The following is a 22730-nucleotide window of genomic DNA, read 5'->3' on the forward strand; positions in this document are numbered from 1 at the left end:
TCTCCCTAAATTAAATAAGGAAAAAACTGAGAAAGGTTAGAAATCACTCATTTAAAATATGCGAACTTTATTTTACAAAGAAATAACTGCCCCACCGCCTAGGTAAATCTTACCCCGGCGATTTAAACGGCAACACGATAAAATTTAGCAACTTTTCTTTTGAATAAAAACGATTAAAAATGGCGAAGTTAAATAAATTATTTTCAAAGCATGATACGGTAGTGTACAAACTCGAACTCCTAGAATCACAAAATAATTCAAAAACATTTACAGTCATAATTAAGATTAAAATGATTATAAGATTTAGACTTAATACGAAACTAACTCGAAGTTATTCAGTATTCTGATTTCTTCTCTCCTCGATCAAAGACTGAACTTTCCTATTGGCGACTCTCTTGGTATTTGGTAATTCGTTTTCGCCTTCTACTAAGAGTCGCTTTCCTGTCACACCATTGCCTTTGATTGCTTTGTTGATGTCTTTTAAGTCTTTCGAAGGACTGCGGCTAAAGTAGTAGTTCAGAACTTTTCCATTGGCGAGAGGCAGAGTTGGGCTCTCCAAAGGCTTGATGAAGATGTTGTCCAGAACCTGCACCACTTGGCCTCTGGAGGCGGGGAGCGGACTTAGAAGAATATCGCCGTTCTGGAAGAAAAACTTAGAAAAAAAAACTCTTTTCCTTCAGGAGAACCACGTACGTGTTCGGGGCCTTTTTCCACGAACTTCTGTGCGAATTTATTCATCGCTTGGATGATGACGTTGTTATAAAAGTGGATTAAGTCCCCTCGTTCTTCAGGAGCGTCGCTGGTCACTCCATCTAAACAAAACAGTTAGTCCACGTTCAGATTAGAAGAGATTTTTACCAATAACTTTGGTTCTTCTCCTGTGGACTAAGACCTTGCGATAGATATCACTGCTAGCCTGTGGTTGAGTGCGGTAACTCTTAATAATTTCCGCAAAACTCTTGTCGATTTTAGTCAATTTGCAGATCATGTAAACCGCACACATGAGCAACTGGTCCAAGTTTCGGTCTTTCATCAATTCGCAGTTATTCTTGCGGACGAGCTCCTCAAAGGCGGTCCAGATCTTCCGCTTTGTGTCCACATTCGTGATCTTTAGATGTGTACACAGATGCTCCATGCGCTCCCCCGATAAGTTATAAAACTGAAATTAAAGGTTTCAAGTTAAAAACTTTCGTATTTTTCTTAGTTTTCAAGTTATGACAATCAAATTTGGTGAGGTTACTACATCTAAAATTTTGAATAACTGTACCAAATTCCAAAATTTTAGAGCAAGAAATAGAGATTTTAGAAAATTTAATTTTAGGACGAACCAAATATTTTAAATTTTTTGTTAAAATTCGTATCCTTGTTAGTTTTTAGGTTATGGCAATGAAATTTAGGGAGGTTACTACTTCTCAATTGTTTAATAACTGTGTCAAATTGCAAAATTTTAGAACAAGAAATAGAGATTTTAGAAAATTTCATTTTAGGGCAAACCCAATATTTATTAAAATTCGTATTTTTGTTAGTTTTTAAGTTGCGAACGAGCTCTTCAAAGGCTGTCCAGATTTTCCGCTTTGTGTCCACATTCGTGATCTTTAGATGCGTACACAGATGCTCCATGCGCTCCCCCGATAAGTTATAAAACTGAAATTAGAGTTCCAAGTTAAAAACTTTGAATTCGATTAGAGTTGGAACATCTGGGAAATTTGGAACAAACATCCGATAATAAACTGGGGTTGGATTTAATTTTATGGGTAATTCAGCGAATTTTTTATTATTCCACATCTGCTCCATAAAACGCTCATTTTTGGTGAATTCCAGGTTAATGGAGCACATGTAACAAATGAGTCATCACTTAAGTACTATAGCCGGGACCAAATACCGTGTTTATGACTTAATGCACTACAGTACTTGATTCTTAAATTTTATTATTTATGACAAGTTCCCACATCACCCCACACCCCTTCCATCAGGCAGGGATAGTCGGGTGATCACTTTTATCAATGCCTGTCATAAATTACAAGATTTAAGAATCAACAACTGCAGTGGTCTTGTCCCTTTGTGCAGTTAGGACGCCAGTTAAGTCAAACACGGTATTTGGTGCCGGTTACAGTTCCCACTAAAGACTAATACCTTTCTGAAGACGATGGACACTCCTCCGGTCCTCTTCGGCCTCCCTCCAGCGAGATTCTCTGCCCGCTTCGGAGTAGTCTGAGGCACCGGAGACTGAACTTTCTGCGCCTCGTTGTTCACGATGGGAATCATCCTCGTATTCCCAGTACGATCCTTGATCACTAAACGAAAATCATTACGAAATCTCCCCAATTTTCCACTTACTTAGATGCGTGTGCTGAAGTAACGACTGATTTGACCCCACTGAAGGAAAGAGTTCTCTGTTCACAACACTGTTGTGAGCCACCGGTGACTGGAACCGATCAGTGATGGACGGTCCTGGCGAAAGGACTTGCCCTGAAACATTTTTATAAGAAATCGATCGTGATTTGGTACCATTTTACTTGATTCGGAGTTAAGAATGTTTCTTAGGGTTGAACTATCGGAGCTTGGCTCGTTCTGCAGGTGGCCCGGCAGCGCCGTCTCCTCGAATTTCGGGACTTCTTTGTCCGAGGAGTTGATGGCCTCCCAGATTAGGCTGTCGGACTTCCACACCAAGGATGATAGAATCGTTTCCTCGATCTGAAACGAAGAAATTTGGTAGAAAAAAGTAATTGGAAGATTTCCGGAAGTTACCATGTTCAAATGCTTGGTCGTGTCCCTGGAGAGCTTGTCCTTGGAGCGAATGATCAGCTCGATGACCTTGACGAAATTGTAGGGCTGTATCTGCAGCGCCTCTAAGATCCAGGGGAACTTTTGCCGACTATTATACGAATAAATCACAATTTCTAGACAACAGGCAAACATACACTCATAAAAGACGTCTTTTTCCACGATGGCCTAAAACAAAACACTATAGTCACCCTCAGCAACCCCTAAAAACTAATTACAGAGATATCCGACTGCATGGAGCGCTCGTTCTGCAGAACATTCTCTATAAACTTATAAAACAAAGTTATTGCAAGTTGAAGCCTCCTCTGGGCCACTTCTCTCTGCTCAGAGGGACAGGCGCTGATGAACCTTTGGCCCAAGTCAGTGACGATTTGATTAATTCTTTCAGTGGGGTTTCTGGTACAAGACCTAAAAAATCAGTCAAGGGGTGGATTTACCACAAAAACGAGAAATTACTCGAATAATTGCACGAGGGCTTCACTGGGGGCTGGCTGGCGGCCGTGGAGCAAACTATTCAGTTTGTTAATACTCTCCGTAGCCGTGACCAGGGGGGTAGAATCGTGGTGCTCCTTGGGGCCCAAATATTCCCGTCCAGTCAGTGGAGTCAAACACTCCTTGTTAACAACCTAAAAAAACAATAAAATCTCTTAGTTTCTAAGTGAAAAACTGACCATGTTGGAGGCGGGCTCAGGACTAGCTGCATCCACTAAAAAAAATGACAGTTATCTTTTGTTTTTTTTCACAGCAAACTTCAAATTACCACTATGCTCCTGCTCTGAAGATCCATGGCTTTGGTTTTGTTCCCTCACTAGTAGCTTTCTTCTGTACTCAGCTGTAAATAACAGGTGTTCAATCCAAGGTCAAGACCATATGCTCAGGTAACAATTAGTCAGCTGTTTGGAACACCTGGCCAACAAAAAACATATGACTGCTACAACAGCTCACCTAGAAAAATCCTCTCGTCGAAATCCGTTTTGCTCAAATAGTTCCTCTCGTAATTGTTTCCGAGATTTTTAAAATTGTGGTCAAATACCGAGGAATCAAACACGTCGCCATTGTCGGAATCGGTCCCCGAAAGTACCCCTTGATCAAACAAGCCTTTGATTGATTTTTTAAATTGGTACTCTTTGATGTATTTCACTTCAGTGATCATGTTGGGGCTGGGGCAAAGTAGACTGACGACACAGGGGGCTTCTGGGGGCGGTATGTAAGTCGAAGTCGACCAATCAAGGGGGAGGCCTACAAACTTCAAGTTACTAACAAACTGGGGGACCCATGGGGCTACCTTTGAAGTCTGCATTCAGAAGATCTCTACGATCGGCGATCAACGCGTTTCTGAAAGCCCAATCGCAGATCGCGATGAGGAGATGGCAGGAAGTGACTAAATCGTTGTTGTAGTTGTTGTCTTCGCCTTTGATTGAAATGAACAGGGTCCAACAGAACTCAAAGACTTTCAAGGGAGTGCAAGGCACAGTCCTGAAATCAAGACAACAATAAAATTGTTTTATTAGAGGTGTAGTTACTTTTGCTTCCTGTTTCTGTGTTGTTTGCTCAGATCAGCGTCGCTGATTTCAGGAGCTTTGAAGATGAGTTGGAAAAGAGGTTGGTACTCCTTGAACACGTTGTAAGCGACGGCGAAGCTGTCCTCCAGGTATGCTATCCTCCTTTTGAAGTCTCCAGGCAGGCTGGCCATGTCAGACCATTGTTTGATTTTGAAGAAAAACTGCGCAATGCTGAAAGTGAGTTGTTACAACTGCACTGGATGCAAGTGCATTGTTCTACCTTAAATTACAATGACGCAGGAGGTTCGTCAAGCTCACGCAGCTCCCCTGAAGGTTGTTAGTTGAGGACTTCCAACAGGCCACGTATATTGCACAGCCAATCCAATGGAGAGGCTCTCCCTGTTGAGAAAACAATGCAGGTAAACTTGTAGGGTTCTAAGCAAACGCACCTCTAATGTGTAATTCTTGCTAATGGACTGGAAGGAGTCCCAGGAGTCATTGACGACGGAAAAATCTAGTTTCAATTTATTGCATAATTCCGTGTGTCGGTCTTCCAAAACGACGTCTATTTCGCTGGAGAGGACCATTTTTCTACCTGTATTCGCACTCTTCAAGCCAATATTTCAACTATTCGCCACCATTGAACTCTGACAACGCCTACAAAAGGCGGGAAGATGCCACTAAAAACAATACAACACAATTGGAAATCGGGAGGCAACTCGTGGAGAGTTGTCTTTGAGAACGTTGCAACGCTTAATTCCCAAATATTTCGTGATTTACGCGCGAATACGTACACATTTTTTGTTGATCACTCAGTGGACGACAATGAACTGCGCATGAAAGCGATAGCCTACATATAACCTCAATTTAGAGAGAATCCACACGCGCCGAACGACACACAGGTTGTTTAACTGCACCACTTAACCGCACAACGGCTCTAATGAGTTGTTGCAACGACGCTCCAACCGAACTGCCCTCCGCTCGTGTAAACAAAAAGATAAACTACGCCTTTCCCGCCAAAACTTCGCGCCATCAACAACAAAGGACACCAATCACAACACTAAATCCACCAAAACAAGTCTAGGGTCTGGGGAGTTTCACTCGAGCAACAATTCCCCCAGATTACAGCAGTTTATTTAAGTTTTTAGAAAAGAAATACAGTAGACTCTCGATAATTTGAAACTCAAAAGACCTGGCAAAAAGTTCAAATTATCGAGAGTTTAAAATATAGTATAATTCAAATAATCGAGAGAAATAAACGAAAAAATTCAAATAAACGAGAGTTTGAAAGTAAACAGACAATAGTCACAATAAACAAACCAATCAGAAAAGAAAGCGTAAAATCCACTAACTCCGCTTTAAGAAAAAAACATAGGAAAACGAAATAAGTTCACTGTTGCCAGGTCAAAATTTCAATGATCCCTAGATTCTAACTAAAAAAATCCCTAGACTCCATGAATTTTATTTGGCAGACTCTAACCTTCATTTTTCCTGCAAAGGATTTTTCTACAATTAGTTAAGGTTGCAACATGCCCACCCAAGGTTACAAAAAGATTTTGAAATTTTCTTTGGGTATTTCGTTCCTGTTAAATTAATGTCAAAATTCCATTTGTTACCGTTTTTAAACAGCATGGAAAATTTAATTTGCTTGGACCCTCTCGCACTAATTAATTAATTAGGTAGCCTTAAAAAACACCAAATTTCATGTCATAGCAAATGTCAAATTTTGGGGGACAACGTTGCCAATTTTGTCAACTCAAAATTTCCAAATCTAATTCATCAAGAGTCCAACATTAAGAAAAAAATAACTGTTCACCTAAATTGACTGTAGGCATCGAATTTAATATGCGACTTTTTGATTGGTTGTTCAGGAAAGCGAGTTATACAATGCTGATATTTTAAAAGCAATTTCTGCAAAACATCAAACAAAAACTGTGTGATATTTGTCAAATTGTCACCAAATGGTAAAAGCATTACATATCTAGAAATTACTAAAAAACTTTGCTTGTGGAACTATGTATCTATTATATCTAATATTTTCTCAGAATCAATAAATATTTTGTAAAACAGCTTCGAAAATTACCTGGCAACACTGAACTGCTTATGTTTTGTAAGCAATTGATTCTTCTGGTGAAACAGATTTATGTTACGACAAAACTTCCGAGAACCCTTTATTAATAAACATAAGTCAAAAAAATGTAAAATTTGATTTTAAAATTGAAATGGAATTTTTAACAATGGTTTGTTCAGAAATTTTCTTCAAACTTCAAATTAACGAGAGTTCAGGAGAGAAAAATTCAAATTATAGAGTATTGGCGGGAGAAAGTATGCGATTTTACTTCAAATTAACGAGGAAATTCAAATTATCGAGGTTCAAATTATCGAGAGTGTACTGTATTACAATCAATACTCGAACTCTACGATGCTGCTTCTTGAGGACCTGGGGGAGCGACTCGACGAAGGCTCGGAAAAAATCAAATCTCTGGAAGTCGCCTCTTGCAAAACCTGCTCAATTTTTTCTACCAGATTCTTGATTTTCTTCTTGTTTGGAACGGGAAGATCGGGAGTCAAGCGGATATCATTCACCTCGTGCAGATCGAGAGCTAGGTACGGAGCCCCCCTTGCCACGTTTTCCTGCATCTAAAAAAAAAATGTTTCGTGCGTTTTTTAGTTTAATTAAGCTAATTACATGCAGTTTTCTTCGCTCCAACGTGGCGATTTTAAAATTGATGTCGCTCCGCCCGAATTCACTGTCCGCAAAAAGGTCTCTCTCAAGAATAAATTCCAATTCTTTTATCCGTTTTTCGACGACACTGTCGTCAATTTCGCCCCCATCGTCACTGTTGGAAATGTTAAAGCTGTCAGAGGTCTTCCAAGTCTTCGGAACCAACACGCTGTTCTGTAACGGCGGTGGTGAGAGAACCTGAGCACCATTTCCTTCTTGTTTTTGGTGGAGGATCCTGACTACCGCGACGTGGTTACAACAGGCGACCAGGATTGGGGACCTCACCCAAATGTCGACGTCTTCATCGCGTTTAGGGCCTGGATAAATGCACTCGGCGCCCCATTCTATCAGCTTTCCGAAAACTGAAAAGGACGGGAAGTTGATGGTGAAGGTTTGGAAGCACTTCTGCTCGCTGATATCCCACAAACTGAACGTCTAAAAGAACAAATATGAATGAAATGATTCGAGTCTTAGTCTTTCTTTTACGCCATCGCTTGAACAAGTCATAAATAAGTTCTGTTTGCTCATGATTTTGATATCGACGATTCCAGCGGCGTGGTGCCCTGATAATATTCCCACAGGTTTGGAGGTGATGATTGGGTTCCAAAGTCTTAAGATGCCGTCGGTGCTTCCAGTGATAAGAATTTTGCACTCGCGGCTCAACGCGAAACTGTTACAACCCTTTGGGATCTTGAAGGTGTAAGGGGCGCTTTTGTTGCCCGTGTATTTGATGACTACAGACGCGTTTTGGTCTCTACTGCAAGATATGAGAGTTTCGTTGTCTGGGAAAAAAATTAGGCGCTTGACACCCTGTTGGTGGGCTCGGCCGAGTCGTTTAACAACAACGAAGTCTGTTTCTTCCGGTAGCTCCTAAAACGATTTGAAAAAGCGGTCCTGTCACTACTAAAGGTTAGTTACATTCCAATAGAAAAGACTCATTTTGTCGTTGTGCTTCTTCCTCAAAAGCAACACTTTGGGCTGCATGAAAACAAAGGAGAGGATCAAACCGCTGTCGTCACCGGCATACAAGATGCTTTCAGTCCCAGCGGCGCTACCTTTATACGCAAAACACTGAAATTGGTACTGTTATATCTGCAGATGTTAGATGATGAGTGTAGGTTACTTGTATAATGTTGGGGGTGCTCAAAATGAGCCACATCGGCACGTGTTTGAGTCCGGACGCTTCATAAATAACGACACTTCTTGCAGTGTTGGTAACAATAAACATGAGAACATCCACACAGAAGATCGCGTCCGTTACCCATCGATTTCTTCGTCTTCGGTCTTCTTCCCGTCCGTTGATATCCTCCCTCGTCATGATCAACTGATAAGTGGTCAAGAAATTGAGATTACCGTCGTACAAACCAACTCGGCCATGCTTAGAGACCATTGCATAACAGAAGTATTTGTCTGTTTCTATCAAGACAATCTTAATAATAGCCTCTCTCTGTAAAATAATACTTCGAGTTATTAAAAATTTCTGCAGTAAGTCAGCAGCGTACACTCGTGTCTGTGGTGTGGTTACAATCGTCCCCAACTGAAGACTAAGAGGAGTTGTGGAGTCGCGAGTTATATTTTGGATGAGAAAGCCTACAAAGTCCGTCCATGTTATTGTCATTTCTTCTTTCGTGTTGAGTGCATCGAAGAGAGCGAGGATGTGCTGGGGGCAGTCAAGTTGAGTAGTGTCGCTTACTGCGTTTAAAAAATCTTCTTTATTGAGTTGAGAGTCGTTGGATTTGAAGATGGATTCTATTTTTTCTAGGTGGGATGAGGTAAAAGTTCCGATGAGTTCTTGCAATGAGGTGGGAGTTTCGGACTCGGTGTGCTGCAGACTGAAAAGAAGTGTCGGAGATTTTTTCAAAATTCGTTTTGGAAAAAGAAGACTTTAATATTTAAATTTGTGTTGGTAGCCCTGTCTGTCATTAAAATGTGTTTTTGGCAGTTATTCGAGGTTGATACGTGTAATGTTGCAGATAAGCGGAGCCGCCAACGTGCAAAAAAAAATGTAAAGCAGTCTTAATAAAACTGGATTTTTGGATTCCTTGCATTCTTATTCATATCCTTTGAAATCCTTGGATTTTTGGATTATTTGTGTAGTTTGAACTGATATTGGATAATTTCCATTCTTTGGATATTTTTTTTTAATTAAAAAAGCCTTGTTTACGTACTTATTTAACATAAACAAGCAAATAAAGTCAGCATCATGTGACTTCAAATTTTGATGATTTTATGGAGGTTTTTAAAAATTCTTGTTGTAGGTCCGCCATAGCTCTCATTTTGACTTGTCTTGACCACTCTTTTAACAGGCGCAGCAAATTTAATCACAAATTAAATATAATCATTAATTACCTCGTGTTCAAATCCAAATCTTTTCCTTCCATTTTACCAATATCTACACAAGTAAACAAATATCGGCAGAACTTACGCTGCTTTAATTTGGTATTGATCAAACATAGCTCCAAGATTAACGAGTTTATTGATTAAAGCGGCGCTAATTGGCATGTTTTTACACGATATAATTTATTTGGTGATATAGAGGTACTTAAATTATGGAAACTAAAGGTGTAATTTTTGTCTGGATAAGTTTTCTATAATAAGATTATTCTGAAAGTTTTTGAATTTTATTTTTTCCTGTTCTCCCGAATCTCTATAAATAAAATTCGGTTTCTGGTGGATTATGGTTTAAGAAGTTCTAAATTCGAGAGGCATTTATAGGATTTAATATGATATTGCGGCATTATTCAAAAAATCGAATCAAAACGTAAAATTTCAAATTTCCCACTCGACATTTTTAAGTTGGTGTTACTGAAAATTGGAGCAGAAAACACTCTGATTGGAGAGCGACATTGTCTGGTCTAAACTAATACCAAATGTACGCACGGACCATAAAATTGCTTTGGAAAGACATATTTACAGTGAAAAAGTTAGTTTAGGCTCAAAGCGACGCTACACAGAGACAATTCTTCATTTTGCAGTCACACAACTTTCAAAATTATTCATTTTTTTACTAATTCCCTAATAACACAGAATTCTAAAAATAGCTCTCAGAATAAGAATTTTCTTGAGCACAATAAGTCATTAAGCTAATTTAATTTGAAAAGACGGAAGAGCATAAAAAACATTCTAATTCCCATGTTATTTTCTTATGTCATATGTTCAGAAATCGACCCAACACTCGCTAAATATTTTGTTATCTAATTGATAACACTGATAACATATAAGAGAAAATAAATAAAGTCTCGTAAATCGTCATTGCTGACGTATTTAACAGTCTGCATTTAATTTTTTCGTTTCATGAGTTTTTGTTGCCACAACTGGTTTATTAACTTTTCAATTCGCTCTAGTGATGCCATAAAACCACCAAATTCGATGGGTTTTTGACCTCACGACAAAAATTTTAAAGCTACAGACACGTAATGCTACTTAATTGTTCAACTGTTTCAAAGAGAATACAGTAGAACCTTTCAGCAGCGGACAAAACCCGTAAACTTCCCCAATTTGAGGGAATCCGCCATACAGAAGCTTCCACCGCTTTTATAATGAATTTTAATTGTTCCTTGGTGGGCGCGTCCCCTTGTGTGCCCACCTTAACAAAATATCACGCAGTGATTCCGTTCCCACTTCTACAATAATTTTGCGAATTCACTGCGTTCCCCTGTAATTATCTCCGACCTGCTGAATCATGTTTTTATCTAGTCTAACAATAACTGTCGTATTATTCAATCCGATTCAATCTGTCGTAATTTAAATCAATAGCGACACTCGTTTTATCCGTCCTTCCAAAAGTAAGGTTATATGTCGAAAAAATTCAATAAAAAAAATATCAAAATTCAAGTGAAATGTCAGTAATTGAAGAAAATCAAGAAAAATGTGGCTGGGTGAAGTATTCCGAAAATAAGCTCATCTCGTTGGAGAAGAAAATATTTGAAGGTATTTAATTTCTTCAGTTTCACTGTAATTAAATTCTGGTACAGTTTTGCAGACGGCTTACAAAGGATGGCATGTCATGATCGAGCACAAACCCAACGTACGGGCTAAAATATGGACCATCGCAATGAACACAGAGTCGAAAAACCTCCCCCTGGTGCTCCTCCACGGATTTGGCGCAGGGGTGGGCTTCTGGTGCTTAAATTTAGACTCCTTGGCGGCCAACAGACCCGTTTATGCCATCGACATCTTAGGTACGTAGGCAACCAACTCTTCTTCCAAACATTGTCATCCCACAGGCTTCGGAAGATCTTCCAGACCCGACTTCAGCAACGACGGCCTAGAAGCAGAACGCGAAATCGTCGAATCCATCGAAAAATGGCGCAAAGAAGTCAACCTCGACCAGTTCATCCTCTTGGGGCACAGCATGGGGGGCTACTTAGCGACAAGCTACACGATGTCGTACCCCAAACAAGTCAAACATTTGATCCTCGCGGATCCCTGGGGCTTCGTCGAGAAGCCCTCAGACTTCAAACCGCCTCTGTGGCTTAAAACTTTGGGGATCGTCTTGTACCCCTTCACTATTTTCAATCCTTTGGCCACAGTCAGAGCCGCCGGACCTTTTGGTAAAAATTTTGGTTAATTGACGATGAGACTATCTTCAGTTTTCAGGGCCATGGATCGTGAAGAAGATGCGGTCAGACATCTCCAACAAGTACGCAGGACGGTTGGAGGACCATGAGATTATCTCTGATTATATTTACCAGTGCAACGCGCAGAAACCAACGTAATAATTTAACTGTACTGAAGCCAGCACTAAATACCGTGTTTATGACTTAATTGGGGTCCTAACTGCCAAAGGGACAAGACCACCACAGTAGCTGATTTTTAAATTTTGTAATTTATGACAGGCATCGGTAAAAGTGATCACCCGACTATCTCTGAAGGAAGGGTGTGAGATGATGTCGGTACCTGTCATAAATGACAAAATCTAAGAATCAAGTACTGGTTAGAACCCCCATTAAGTCATAACGCGGTATTTGGCGCCGGCTACAGTACCACGATAAATTCTCGTTGTTTGGTTACAGGGGTGAAACGGCTTTCCACCGGATGATCAAAGGGTTCGGATGGGCCAAAAACCCCATGATCAACAGAATAGACAAACTGGATAAACGAGTACCTATTACCATAATGAACGGATCCCACACCTGGATGGACAAGTCAGTAGGGACGAAGCTCAAAGAACTAAGAGCAGCTTCGTATGTTAAACTAGCAGTGGTGGATGAAGCAGGCCACCACGTCCATGCCGACAACCCTGAATGCTTTAATCAGATTGTCTTGGATGTCTGTGATTATGTAGAAAGGGGGAAAGATGTGATTACTGTTCCTCTTGAGAGCCTGGAGGAGCAACAGGACCCTATTGTTACAGAAATTCAAGTTGCGGCCTCGTAGTTTTACATCGAAACATATTTATATTAAGCGAACTAATTAAAGCACAGTATTTTTTTATTTGTACGTTTTTATAACATGACTCCGCTAAATTGTGACGTGGTATTGCGCAACGAGCGACCTCAATGACAATCAGTTTCTCCAACTTTTTTGCTGCATTACTAGTCACCGCAGAAAAAGCTTAGTAGGGAAGTTTGGGGTGTCAATCACAGGAGTACCAACATAAAAAATAATGTAAGGCCTCCTGGTCGTTGTGAGATCCGCTAACTTGGAGTTTGATGCCCGATCAGCAAATTATTATCAGACTGATAACACGTCCACGCCAATATAATTGATCATTCATGCCTGACTAGGCAGATAATCTTTGCCTTCTTAAGTACTAATAATAATTCTTCTTTAATTAGCAGCGGTTATGCCCGTGGCCTTTGCCCCCTTTCATTATCAGATCACGGCAGATAAGCACGTGCCTCAACAATTTAGTCAAAGAAAAACAAAAATAAAATGACGAGGAAATAAACTGTTTTATGGATGCAAGTCAAGGTCTTTCGTTATCACTCTAACGTCTTATTTATTATAAACAACAACGTTTTTAACAGTAAATTGTGTGAGTGGAAAAGCTTGTTGCAAACTTGCAAGTGTAAGGTAAGTGCCCCAATTTGACGCGGACAATATGCGGGGTTCAAATTCCGCTTATGAGTAATATTGATAATAGCGCGTTTATCTTAAACAATGAGAATTTTAATTCGCATTGATTCCAGTGAGGTTGAAACCGTTCCACCGTTATTCATGTGGACAATCAGACAATGTCCACTGTAGCAAACCCCATCAAGTCTGAGATTATACAGGCGAATCATGCCAACGGGTAAGTTCTGTTTTGTGTACAAACAAATTAGCGAAATTTGTCATTCGCCCACCCCAATTTCCCCTGTCAGTGTCATTTTCAAATTCGATTTCGATTTAACATGACTGAAACCGTTTTCAAATTTATGTTGGCCGTTTTTTGCACACTGCTCGTTAGTTTCTCGTCGTTGTATTATAGAATTGGTATTTATATACTCAGGTGAGTGCCAAAATTACATAAGTTAACCTCACATTTTGACAGGTAACACTGATGGTTTTCTTTAATTCTAGCTGGTTTAGCCCCGAATGGTTGTCATGGAATAAGTACTCGGAGACTATGCTGAGAGCTTTGGAGAAAAAAATTCTTCAAAGTAAGTAGTTTTACCTAACCTACAATCCGGGATGGACGTATACAGGGTGTCAAAACAATTTTTAAGGGAATATCCAATCGAATTTTGGGAGGGCGGGTTATAAAAGCAAAATCAAACTAATTCAAGGGAAAAATATCCCGTTGGTACCACTTGACATTAATTACTTCAAAATGGCGGTCAAAAAAAATACATTTCCGGTTTGAACAATTTGATACTTTGTTTTTCTTAATTTGGGATCTAATTCAAGGTAAAATTCTGTATTACTTTCTCTATAAAGGAAGGTATATAATTCAATAATGTCTTGAGTGGGCGAGTCTGTATTTTTTGGCCGCCATTTTGAAGTCTTAATCTTTTAACTGTTATAAACGTTTTGATATTTTTCTCAGAAAATGCAAATGATAAGAATTTGAAACTTTGGGGAAAAAAGAAAGCAGATAAGGCGAATCGAATAAATAGATCCACATTTACGTGTCACGTCCTGTTATGCCGGAAGTAGCAGTCAACTTGCTTATTTTAAATAGAACACCTCCATATTTTACTGCACTTTTAAATTTTATATGCAAATTAAAGATTACTTTCTGCACACCTAAATTGTATAATTTCTGAAATGTCTTAATTTTTCAAAAAGAAAAAATTTTTGAGCATATTTTTAGACCACCAAATTTGTTTTTAAAAGATTCATGTAAATTTGAATTGTTACCATTCTAAAGCATACTTAAAAAAATTGAAAACAAAAGAGTAAAAACACTTTTTTCCGTATTTTTAGTAGGAAATATATGTTCAATACATAAAGTTAACGCAAAATTTTATTATACGTTTGTATTGTGATTATTTTTCAATTAACATGGCGATTTTGAAATAGATTATAGGTTACTTATCTCGGAAAAAAAAATCACTTTTGTTTGCATTTTTTTTTGAAAAATCAAGATATCTCTGAAATGGTTCAATTTAAGAATAGCATATTATACATAAAGTCACCCTTAATTTGGAATCTGCAAATTCAATAATATATGGGGTGTTTAATTTTTAATAAGCAAGTTGACTACTACTTCCGGCATAACCGGAAGTGTCACGAATATGTGAATATTGTCATTCGACTTGCCTTATTCGCTTATTTTTGTTTCCAAAACTTTAAATTCTCATCCTTTGTAGTTTATGAAAAAAATGTCAAAACGTATACAGGGTGTCCCAGAACTCACGCCTAGCCGAAAAAGGGCGGATGCCGACAGCAATCAGGACGCCAAAAATGCAATTTGTTTTGTCCTGATGTGCATTAAAATTGAGAAATTGCTTAACGAAACTGACCAATCCCAGACGCTCAAGCACAAATAATATTAACGTTGCTAGGTTTCATAATTAAATCCTAAAAAGGAAAATTGATTTGGTCCACTACATTTTTATAACTGACATCTAATGTCAATTTGACAGATAAAAACCACACAATGACGGTTCTAAAAAGAACCCTTTTATTACAACAAGAAACAGAACAAGGCACATAATGTAATGGTTAAATCAAATGCTTGAACAAACCACCATTATTTTGGAGACATAGATGAGCTCTTCTAACCAAACTTTGACTTGGTAAGTACGGGTGCCGGTGATCTGTCGCGAGAATTTTTTGTACAGAAGATTTTCCGATTTCTAACTGGCGTGCCACAGTTCAGATACTTTGCGTGGAGTGTTCATCAACCGCTTCCAAAACGGCTTCTTCATTTTCAACAGTTCTGGCCTGTCTTGGTGCTCCACCAACTTCGCGCCGATCTGTTAATAACTGATCAGTGTGTCCAGCCCGAGAAACAACACTAAGAATCGTTTTGTTGTCCGGATAATAATCACGACCTGGACAACGTCCTCGGTACGTTCTTGCTGCTAATACTAATTTCGATAGCACTCTTCAAAAATAAGACGCATTTCGAGGCATTCTGCCGCCGAGTACTCCTGAACCGTTTTAGGATATTTGTTACCACCAAACAGCAACTAGGAAACCAGCAAGCAAGGAAAACCAAAAGAAACGCCGTTTCACACTCCACTTGGATTTTCACTGTGTCAGTTGTCCTCCAGGTGTGTCTCTTGTCATTCAACGCTCGTCAACCAGTAGTCTTCAACCCTCTAGTCAATTTCTAAAGTACCCTGAGCCGTTTCTGCACACTAAGTTCAATATGAGTTAGATTTATTGAAGCCTGTCATTCTAACGTCAGTGAAACTTATAGTGGACCAGATTGTTCATCCAAATTCAAAGAAGAAAATTTAAACTGGTTTCTTAGCAACACGCCAGTGTATCCTCCAGACCATCTCCACGCGACCTTGTGATTGGTCAACTTTGTCATGTCTTTTCTCAGTTTCTGTTGGAGCTGGAACTTTTTTTTCAGCAATTTACACATTCACACCTTTTCCCGATATCCCCGGTTTTCGGCTAGGCATGAGTTCTGGGACACCCTGTATACAGGTGTCCCAGAACTCATGGGGATGATTTCAAAACAAAAATTTATCAACTTTAAAAGTATTCGAGAAAGGATAAACAATTAACAACCAATCCCGGAAGCTTATTCGAGACATGGAGTAAAGCGCCATCCCAATTTCCTAGGCAACGAGAGTGTAATGTTCATCTGACCAATGAATGATAGTTTGTGTCCATAGTTACCGATTTTCAAATTCTGTTCTGCTTCGGGATTGGCTACCGTTTTTTCGTCTTATCTCGATTATTTTCTTCGCTAAAAAATTTTAGCTTTGAAATTTTGGTTCAGATTTGTTGCCTCCTTAAGCCTCTTTTCTCTGGGTCACAAATTCTGGGACGCTCTTGTTACGTTTACAACAGTTAAAGGGTTAAATGTCACGAATAAAATGTTGGCAAATACAATTAATCCGGTTAAACCCCATTAAATTTTACATTAGTATAATCAGACCAAAAACGAATAAATAATCTAATCTAAATACTTTTTTGGTCCGTTAAATTAAGGCTATGCATCATAACCATCATAACTCGTAAAATTTCAATGCCCACTGACGATTTTTATGTTGCATTGTTTGCAATAATTGCAACAAACAAAAATGTCACTGCTAATCAGTGACGTCTTCACCACAAATTGCGAAACATTACATCTACCGCGTGGACTCCAGCAGTAATTAAAAACCTTGTAGTTTCATTGCCAGAAAATTACCCTTTGACCCGCGTTTTCCTTATTTTTCAGTAGTCAGAGCAGCCTACCGAGGATGGTACGTCGACATCGGCCCCGTCGTGGGGCCCGCCGACAAAATTTGGACGATTTCGTTCAACACCGACTCCCCCAACACTCCTTTGGTTCTTCTCCACGGTCTAGGAGCCGGTGTGGCTCTATGGTGCCTAAACTTAGACTCTTTCGCAGCGACTCGTCCGGTCTACGCCTTTGATTTATTGGGTTTGTTTTTTTATTTTTATTGAAAACTCGCTGACGGAGATCTCCAGGTTTCGGTCGATCCACGCGACCGACCTTCAGCAACGACGCCATGGAAGCCGAGCAACAAATGGTGAAATCTATAGAAGAGTGGCGGAAAGAGATGAAGTTGGAGAGTTTCGTCTTGTTGGGGCACAGCATGGGGGGGTTCCTTGCGGCGTCCTACGCGCTGTCTTACCCCAACCACGTCAAATATCTGGTTTTGGCGGATCCGTGGGGGTTTCCTGAGCGCCCTCCAGATATGAAGGAGTTGCCGCTGTGGATCCGCACCCTCTCTTATATGTTGCAGCCGTTTAACCCTCTAGCGGGGATTAGAGTCGCCGGGCCTCTAGGTCCGTGGTTTATTAACACGTTGCGACCGGACATCACGAAGAAGTACGCCGCCGCAGTGCAACCCAACGAACTCATCCCCCAGTATATCTACCAGTGCAATTCGCAAACTCCAAGGTACAAAATTTGTTGTTAGTTTGTTGTTTTACTTTGGTTTTTAGTGGTGAGAGTGCGTTCCATTCCATGATGTCCGGCTTTGGATGGGCTAAGAATCCCATGGTCAACAGAATTGACAAAATGAGGAAAGATATCCCGATCACACTGCTTTATGGGTCCAGGTCGTGGATCGACCATTCAGCGGCGGAAATCATCAAAGATAAGAGAATCGGATCGTACTTTAAGCTACAGGTGATTACTGGAGCTGGCCATCACGTCTATGCCGACAAACCGGAAGCTTTCAACCAAATCGTACTAGAAGCGTGTCACCATGCGGACAAAGTAGTGAAGAATAAATATTTAGCTTTAATGCCCAGAGAGGAATGTGACGCGAAGACGTCGGAAGAAGACGAAATAAAAAGTTAGTTTGATAGATTTTTGGTGCTCACCATCGTTTTTATTGTATTATAGATAAATTTATTTATTTAATCGAAGATATTGGAAAATATATTTTTTGATATTATTTATTGAGTGGTTAGTTTTTATGAAGTATTTTAAGAGTGTAACGACAGGATATTGGACAGATGTAGAAAATCTTAACGAAATGTTAATTTTAAGCGACTTTTTCTTGTTTGTAATTTTTTAGACTTGTACAAACGGTGACTACAGATGTTGATTTTGTAACATTTTTGTGATAAATATATTTTGAAATGTTTTCGATTTTTGGGTTTGTTTATCACCGACCACTGACAACAAAGCGACGAAATTCCAATTTTTTTTCCATTGGGCGATCTTATACAGTTGTCATAGGTTGCAAATGTCTATCCATTTTAAAATTTTTATGGTGTAATTTGTTCTTGTTGCAAAGGTTGCAATGACGGTCCTATGTAAATTATTGGGTTTTGGGGCACAAAAGATGATCGTGTGCTGTCAATGTAATGTGTCGGAATTAAATTAGTTTTTTACCGTTTTTATGCAGTTGTTGCATCCGAGGGAAAAATTATTTCACTTGGAATATGTTTAAGGACTCACACTAATTAATTAAGTACCTTGATGTAACCTTGATGCACAGCAATTGTCATGTCAAAATCGGCAAATGTCAAATTTTTTGGGACTACAATGCCAACCTTGTCGTCTAAAATTTCCAAAGTTAATTCATCATAATTGAAACCCAAAGATGTTTTAGTATAACAGATTCGGGGATAGGTCTTAACTCTGGGCCAACATCATCGAACAATCTCAGAAAAGCATCATTGGTTTTGTCCCTTTCTAACACATTGAAAACTGACAACTAAATAAGTCTATCTTTTTCTACAGTATCTATAAAATTGATTGGTCAAGAGAGTTAGCGCGTGATTTGAATTTAAAGAAAGAGAAACCTTTAAAATAAGAGATTAATGAAAATTTAGCGTGAAATTGCTCGCTTAAGCGTTACACACTACACACACTAAGATAGTTTTTAAATAAAGTCAAATACAACACAACACAATACAAAACAATCAAATATTATGTTAACCGGTTTGCAAATGAACCATGGAACATGAACGTAACCTTTAAACGCAACGGAAAGACGCCGTCCTGTCACATTTCTGGCGTCAAACAGAAATAAGTCACGACTGACGTGCTCCAACGTTATTGGCTGGATCTTATAGAAAAGGAAAGACTGAACATCGATGAAAATTTCAGTGTGAAAGAAAGAGAAGTTTTATAAAAGTACGTTGTACATGTTGGAACTGAACGTATGTTCTATTTACACTGTATGCCCGAATCTGTTATACTAAAACATCTTTGTTGAAACCACGACCTGCTGTATATCTACGGCCTGTGCAAAATCTCATTTCCCCGTATCAAGAATGTTTCCGAGAAAACACATTTTTTGCCGAGGAGGGCGCTGCTGCTCGGGCGCTTTTGACATTGTTGACAAATTGAATTTTGGGGTTAGTAAGATTTTTGACTTTTGAAAGCCCCAAAAAACACAAACGTAGAACAATCGTAAACAGAGCACACAACGAAAACTTGAAAAAGCAACAAACAACGTGTAATAATTTGAAAATTCAAACTTAAAATTTGAAATGTCAAAAACAATGTTGGTAATAAACCCAATATGGTAAAATATTCCCAAAAGTGCCCGAGCAGTGGCGGCCTCCAAAGCATATGCGGAGAAACAGTCGAACTGCACAAATGCACAGGTCGTAAATATACAGCAGGTCGTGATTGAAACTTTAAACAAAAAAAATTACAGTAGAAGTTTCAAACTTAATACTGACTCTGAAGTGCAGCTCATTGCTATCAGTCCACTCTCCTCTGCAAATTTTCGAAAACATTTTTGTGTAAATAAGGCATTCAATTCCTTGGGCACAAAATTAGGGGAAAATTGAATGTAGCGATTTTTGAGGTTAACACGTTGTCAAAGTTGAGTGTATTAATCAATAACTAATTAAAAATTTGTTGCAAAAGAATGATTTTAATAGAGATTAAACAAATTTTGGCAATGTTGTGAAAGACGATTAGCTTCGGCGCATGCCACAGTTGCGTCAAGGTTGAGTTGCTGCCAACCTAACTTTTTAATATATCCGGTGAGAGATTGAGAGATTTTGAGAGTTGACATATAGGTTGGCAGCAAATTATGCCACAAAGTACACCAAAAACACTAAATTTCTACGCAAACTGTGGGTTGACAGGGTTGATGGTAAGTGGGCTTATTTTGTTATTTTAAATTTCGCGCGTGTGGTACACTTTTGATCGTGTAGATTTAGTGACTTTTCTGTCATTCAATCTCTCACTGAACGAAAGAAATTATAAATATAATATATCTTTGCACTGTACGACCTATATAAAGTCTAGCTCATTGCTATCAGTTCACTTTCCAGTGTAAATTTTCGAAAATTCTTGGGTGTAAATCCGGCTTTCAATTCTTTAGGGAGAAAATTAGAGGAAAATTGAATAACGATTTTTGAGGTTAACACGTTGTCAAGGTTTGGTGTGTCAACATCTCAGATTAGTTATGAATTAATCAAAGGTTAGTTCTAAAAGAGAGATTTATATAAGGATTTAATAAGTTTTGGAAAACTTCCGCAGGACGATTAGCTTCTACGTATGTCACAATTGTTTCAAGGTCAAACGCTTTTTCTGCCAACTGTTTCCGATAAAAATTGCTAGAGACTGCTGCCAACTTTACTATTTACTAAGTGGACCGATAGTAATGAGCTCTAGATACAATGTGGACCAAAAAAATGGAATTTCTGAACTCAGACTCTCAAGTTATCAAGGTTTCAATCTCCCACTTTGATAGTCATTTGTTTATTTAACATTGAAATCTTGATCAATTAACCATGAAAGTTTAAAGATGATAAGGTTGGCAACATTGATCTCCAAAAATTTGACGTAAAATTTGGTGATTATCAAAATTACGTTGCGAGTCCTTTAAGATGTTCCAATTGAAGTGAAATTTGACTGCTGTTTAAAATCGATCGTCTTTTGTCCGCCAAAGGTCGATTCACATAACACACCGCCATTGCAACGATTGCAACAGGAACGAATTACACGATAAAAACTTCTTAACTTGACGTGACCTTGGGTGGACATTTGCAACCTAAACCAACTGAAAGCCTGTATTACACTGCTCAATTTTTGAAAAAAATGGAGTTCAAAACTTCCAAGACTTCATTTTGGCCGCTACAAGAACAAAACTTTAGTTTTCCAAGCTTTTTTGAAAAGTTTAACCTCCACGCTAAAGACATTTCGAAGACACTTATCTCACCTAACAAAAGACATTTTTAGAACGTCAGCGTTTTAAAGAACTTAATTTTGGCATCCACGATGTTAAACAAGCGATCTTCCTGAAAAGTAAAATGCCCAGGAGTGTGTCTCTGCCTCTGCCCCTCAAACCAGTAGTACATCTAAAACCAAATTTTTAGCTATTGGTACGAAAACTCGGTCATTTTACGTCTGCAAAGCAGTGCTTGGGTCTAATTCTTGAAACTTCGAACGTGAAGTAAACACTGGCGGTCGCTTGGGCAATTGGGTACATCTTACAAGGCATGCCAAAGATCGCCTACAACAACTTTAAATGGCGTTTTTATTACCAAAAAGTCTTACTTCGTAGCGGTAGAAGTCGCAAGCGGAGTCGCTCTCTCCGTGCAGAAAGTCAACACAGTGCTTCCAGTCGTCGCTGAACTTCCAGTAGGAGATGTACTCTTCGATTTTAGCCATCCCAATATCTATGGTAAAATCCGAGATGGTTGGCCACTCGAAAAGACACACGTAGGTGCTAATAGTGTCGGAAAAACTCATCGAGCTTTCCGTGTACTCAATTCCTTCGACGAAGCGAATTCCGGATCGCTGTTGAAAACCTTTTCCTTTGACTACAAGAGGATGTTAACCCCACTATTAAAACCACACGGTCTTACAGATAGCTTCTTCGGTTAACTCGTCGACGAACAGCTTGGCGAAATTTTCAACGTCCATAAACCTCTCGCAACCTGTCGGACAATGCGCGTACTCAAACCGCATGGTTAAAGCAGGCGGTGCTGATTGCACCCCCCAATCTTGGAAGGGTTCTTCTGCGTCGAACCTAAGTTTCTTCTCTTGGTCTTCTGGCAACGACCCACTGATGAAGCTTAATCTAATTTTCTTCTTCTCTATTGACTGAGAAGATGACTCTGGTAGAGTTATCGGCGGGAAAGTGGTGGGCTCGTCCGTTGTTGATTGTAGAGGTTTAAAGGGGACACCAGACATTATTTTGTAAATGTTTTTTTGCTCCACATTGTAGGCTTCAGAATGAGAGTGAGCACAACGTCATAAGGTTAAAAAAACTCACCGAGAGGAGCACTCGCTCTTTTATTACTCTCCGTAAAGTCGATATCGAGCTTCGTGATTGTCGAAGCTCTAGATCTAGGGAACAACGGAGTGATTATTTCTTGCTCCACAGCTTCTACTGGACGCATTGATTTGAAGTCGTCGTAAAGTGAATATATGTCGGCCGCTTCTTCGCGTCTTCGTCTCTTTATTTCCATGATTTCTTCCAGGAGGAGCTTGTCGCGGTCGTTCATCTTGACAAATTTCAAAACGTCTCGCGGTTGACACAAGTTTTCGTGGAAATTAGTCCAGGCAAAATAAACATGGACCTCGAAATAATTCGTATAAAGCTGATTTTTTGTGTGGACTTTCATTTTATTGTTCTAAACAAATTGTCAAAAGTCCCTATCGATAGGTGTGCTGCTAAAAATGGTACGCGATGGTAAATGTCAAAGAAAACAATTCTTTGCAATTATCT

At 39.2% G+C, this 22730-nt stretch overlaps 5 protein-coding genes across 7 annotated transcripts; 2 read left to right on the forward strand and 3 right to left on the reverse strand.

Moving 5' to 3' along the window:
• Positions 1-50: 50 nt before the first annotated feature.
• LOC148181969 (retinoblastoma-like protein 1) lies at positions 51-5363 on the reverse strand. Of its 2 annotated transcripts, XM_088042277.1 has the most exons (17): positions 5081-5361; positions 4736-4966; positions 4567-4685; positions 4308-4517; positions 4070-4260; positions 3730-4023; positions 3545-3616; positions 3456-3490; positions 3241-3410; positions 3003-3192; positions 2749-2952; positions 2517-2694; positions 2338-2469; positions 2134-2294; positions 859-1159; positions 694-812; positions 51-640 (listed from the first exon to the last, which is right to left on the reverse strand). In XM_088042277.1, exons 2-17 carry the CDS (start codon positions 4871-4873, stop codon positions 332-334), a joined length of 2823 nt encoding a protein of 940 aa, XP_087898403.1. In that variant the 5' UTR covers positions 4874-4966; positions 5081-5361; the 3' UTR covers positions 51-331. The 2 variants fall into 2 exon arrangements, with proteins under 2 accessions (XP_087898403.1, XP_087898411.1); XM_088042285.1 differs by lacking the exons at positions 51-640; positions 694-812; positions 859-1159 and adding an exon at positions 1303-1644 and having other exon boundaries at positions 5081-5363.
• Positions 5364-6516: 1153 nt separating this feature from the next.
• LOC148181970 (cilia- and flagella-associated protein 337-like) lies at positions 6517-8576 on the reverse strand. The gene is made up of 6 exons (XM_088039996.1): positions 8514-8576; positions 8135-8458; positions 7930-8082; positions 7498-7881; positions 6976-7446; positions 6517-6926 (listed from the first exon to the last, which is right to left on the reverse strand). Exons 2-6 carry the CDS (start codon positions 8399-8401, stop codon positions 6690-6692), a joined length of 1512 nt encoding a protein of 503 aa, XP_087896122.1. The 5' UTR covers positions 8402-8458; positions 8514-8576; the 3' UTR covers positions 6517-6689.
• A 1988-nt stretch (positions 8577-10564) lies between these two features.
• LOC148181971 ((Lyso)-N-acylphosphatidylethanolamine lipase-like) lies at positions 10565-12447 on the forward strand. Its single transcript, XM_088033427.1, has 5 exons — positions 10565-10941; positions 10986-11192; positions 11238-11564; positions 11611-11725; positions 12027-12447. Exons 1-5 carry the CDS (start codon positions 10851-10853, stop codon positions 12388-12390), a joined length of 1104 nt encoding a protein of 367 aa, XP_087889553.1. The 5' UTR covers positions 10565-10850; the 3' UTR covers positions 12391-12447.
• A 457-nt stretch (positions 12448-12904) lies between these two features.
• Positions 12905-18175, forward strand: LOC148181972 (1-acylglycerol-3-phosphate O-acyltransferase ABHD5-like). Of its 2 annotated transcripts, XM_088045302.1 has the most exons (6): positions 12905-13029; positions 13146-13249; positions 13519-13598; positions 16787-16993; positions 17041-17476; positions 17521-18175. In XM_088045302.1, the coding sequence occupies exons 2-6, from the start codon at positions 13191-13193 to the stop codon at positions 17879-17881; spliced, it is 1143 nt and encodes a 380-aa protein (XP_087901428.1). In that variant the 5' UTR covers positions 12905-13029; positions 13146-13190; the 3' UTR covers positions 17882-18175. The 2 variants fall into 2 exon arrangements, with proteins under 2 accessions (XP_087901428.1, XP_087901420.1); XM_088045294.1 differs by lacking the exons at positions 12905-13029; positions 13146-13249 and adding an exon at positions 13272-13447.
• A 3056-nt stretch (positions 18176-21231) lies between these two features.
• On the reverse strand, positions 21232-22506 carry LOC148181973 (uncharacterized). Its single transcript, XM_088050794.1, has 5 exons — positions 22275-22506; positions 21865-22227; positions 21554-21819; positions 21402-21509; positions 21232-21354 (listed from the first exon to the last, which is right to left on the reverse strand). Exons 1-5 carry the CDS (start codon positions 22504-22506, stop codon positions 21232-21234), a joined length of 1092 nt encoding a protein of 363 aa, XP_087906920.1.
• Between the last annotated feature and the right edge of the window lie 224 nt (positions 22507-22730).

The sequence above is a fragment of the Gnatocerus cornutus genome, chromosome 1 (genome assembly GCF_029298725.1).
Source record: "Gnatocerus cornutus isolate USDA-ARS CGAHR chromosome 1, icGnaCorn1.1, whole genome shotgun sequence".
In the NCBI taxonomy this organism is placed as follows: Eukaryota; Metazoa; Arthropoda; class Insecta; order Coleoptera; family Tenebrionidae; genus Gnatocerus; species Gnatocerus cornutus.

Bases quoted from the DNA above. Each gene is read 5' to 3' on its own strand.
- LOC148181969 (XM_088042277.1), bottom strand. From the start codon at position 4,873: ATGGTCCTCTCCAGCGAAATAGACGTCGTTTTGGAAGACCGACACACG. The intron at 2,953-3,002 runs GTAATTAGTTTT...GTTTTGTTTTAG, and splicing joins CCATGCAGTCGGATATCTCT to GCCATCGTGGAAAAAGACGT. The intron at 813-858 runs GTAAAAATCTCT...TGTTTTGTTTAG, and splicing joins GAGAAGAACCAAAGTTATTG to ATGGAGTGACCAGCGACGCT.
- LOC148181970 (XM_088039996.1), bottom strand. From the start codon at position 8,401: ATGGTCTCTAAGCATGGCCGAGTTGGTTTGTACGACGGTAATCTCAAT. The intron at 8,083-8,134 runs GTAACCTACACT...TACCAATTTCAG, and splicing joins GCACCCCCAACATTATACAA to TGTTTTGCGTATAAAGGTAG. The intron at 6,927-6,975 runs GTAATTAGCTTA...TTTTTTTTTTAG, and splicing joins TGGAGCGAAGAAAACTGCAT to ATGCAGGAAAACGTGGCAAG.
- LOC148181971 (XM_088033427.1), top strand. From the start codon at position 10,851: ATGTCAGTAATTGAAGAAAATCAAGAAAAATGTGGCTGGGTGAAGTAT. The intron at 11,193-11,237 runs GTACGTAGGCAA...GTCATCCCACAG, and splicing joins TTATGCCATCGACATCTTAG to GCTTCGGAAGATCTTCCAGA. The intron at 11,565-11,610 runs GTAAAAATTTTG...TTCAGTTTTCAG, and splicing joins CAGAGCCGCCGGACCTTTTG to GGCCATGGATCGTGAAGAAG.
- LOC148181972 (XM_088045294.1), top strand. From the start codon at position 13,350: ATGACTGAAACCGTTTTCAAATTTATGTTGGCCGTTTTTTGCACACTG. The intron at 13,599-16,786 runs GTAAGTAGTTTT...CTTATTTTTCAG, and splicing joins GGAGAAAAAAATTCTTCAAA to TAGTCAGAGCAGCCTACCGA. The intron at 17,477-17,520 runs GTACAAAATTTG...TTTGGTTTTTAG, and splicing joins TGCAATTCGCAAACTCCAAG to TGGTGAGAGTGCGTTCCATT.
- LOC148181973 (XM_088050794.1), bottom strand. From the start codon at position 22,506: ATGAACGACCGCGACAAGCTCCTCCTGGAAGAAATCATGGAAATAAAG. The intron at 21,820-21,864 runs GTAAGACCGTGT...ATCCTCTTGTAG, and splicing joins GTTAACCGAAGAAGCTATCT to TCAAAGGAAAAGGTTTTCAA. The intron at 21,355-21,401 runs GTAAAATGACCG...ATTTGGTTTTAG, and splicing joins CCAAGCACTGCTTTGCAGAC to ATGTACTACTGGTTTGAGGG.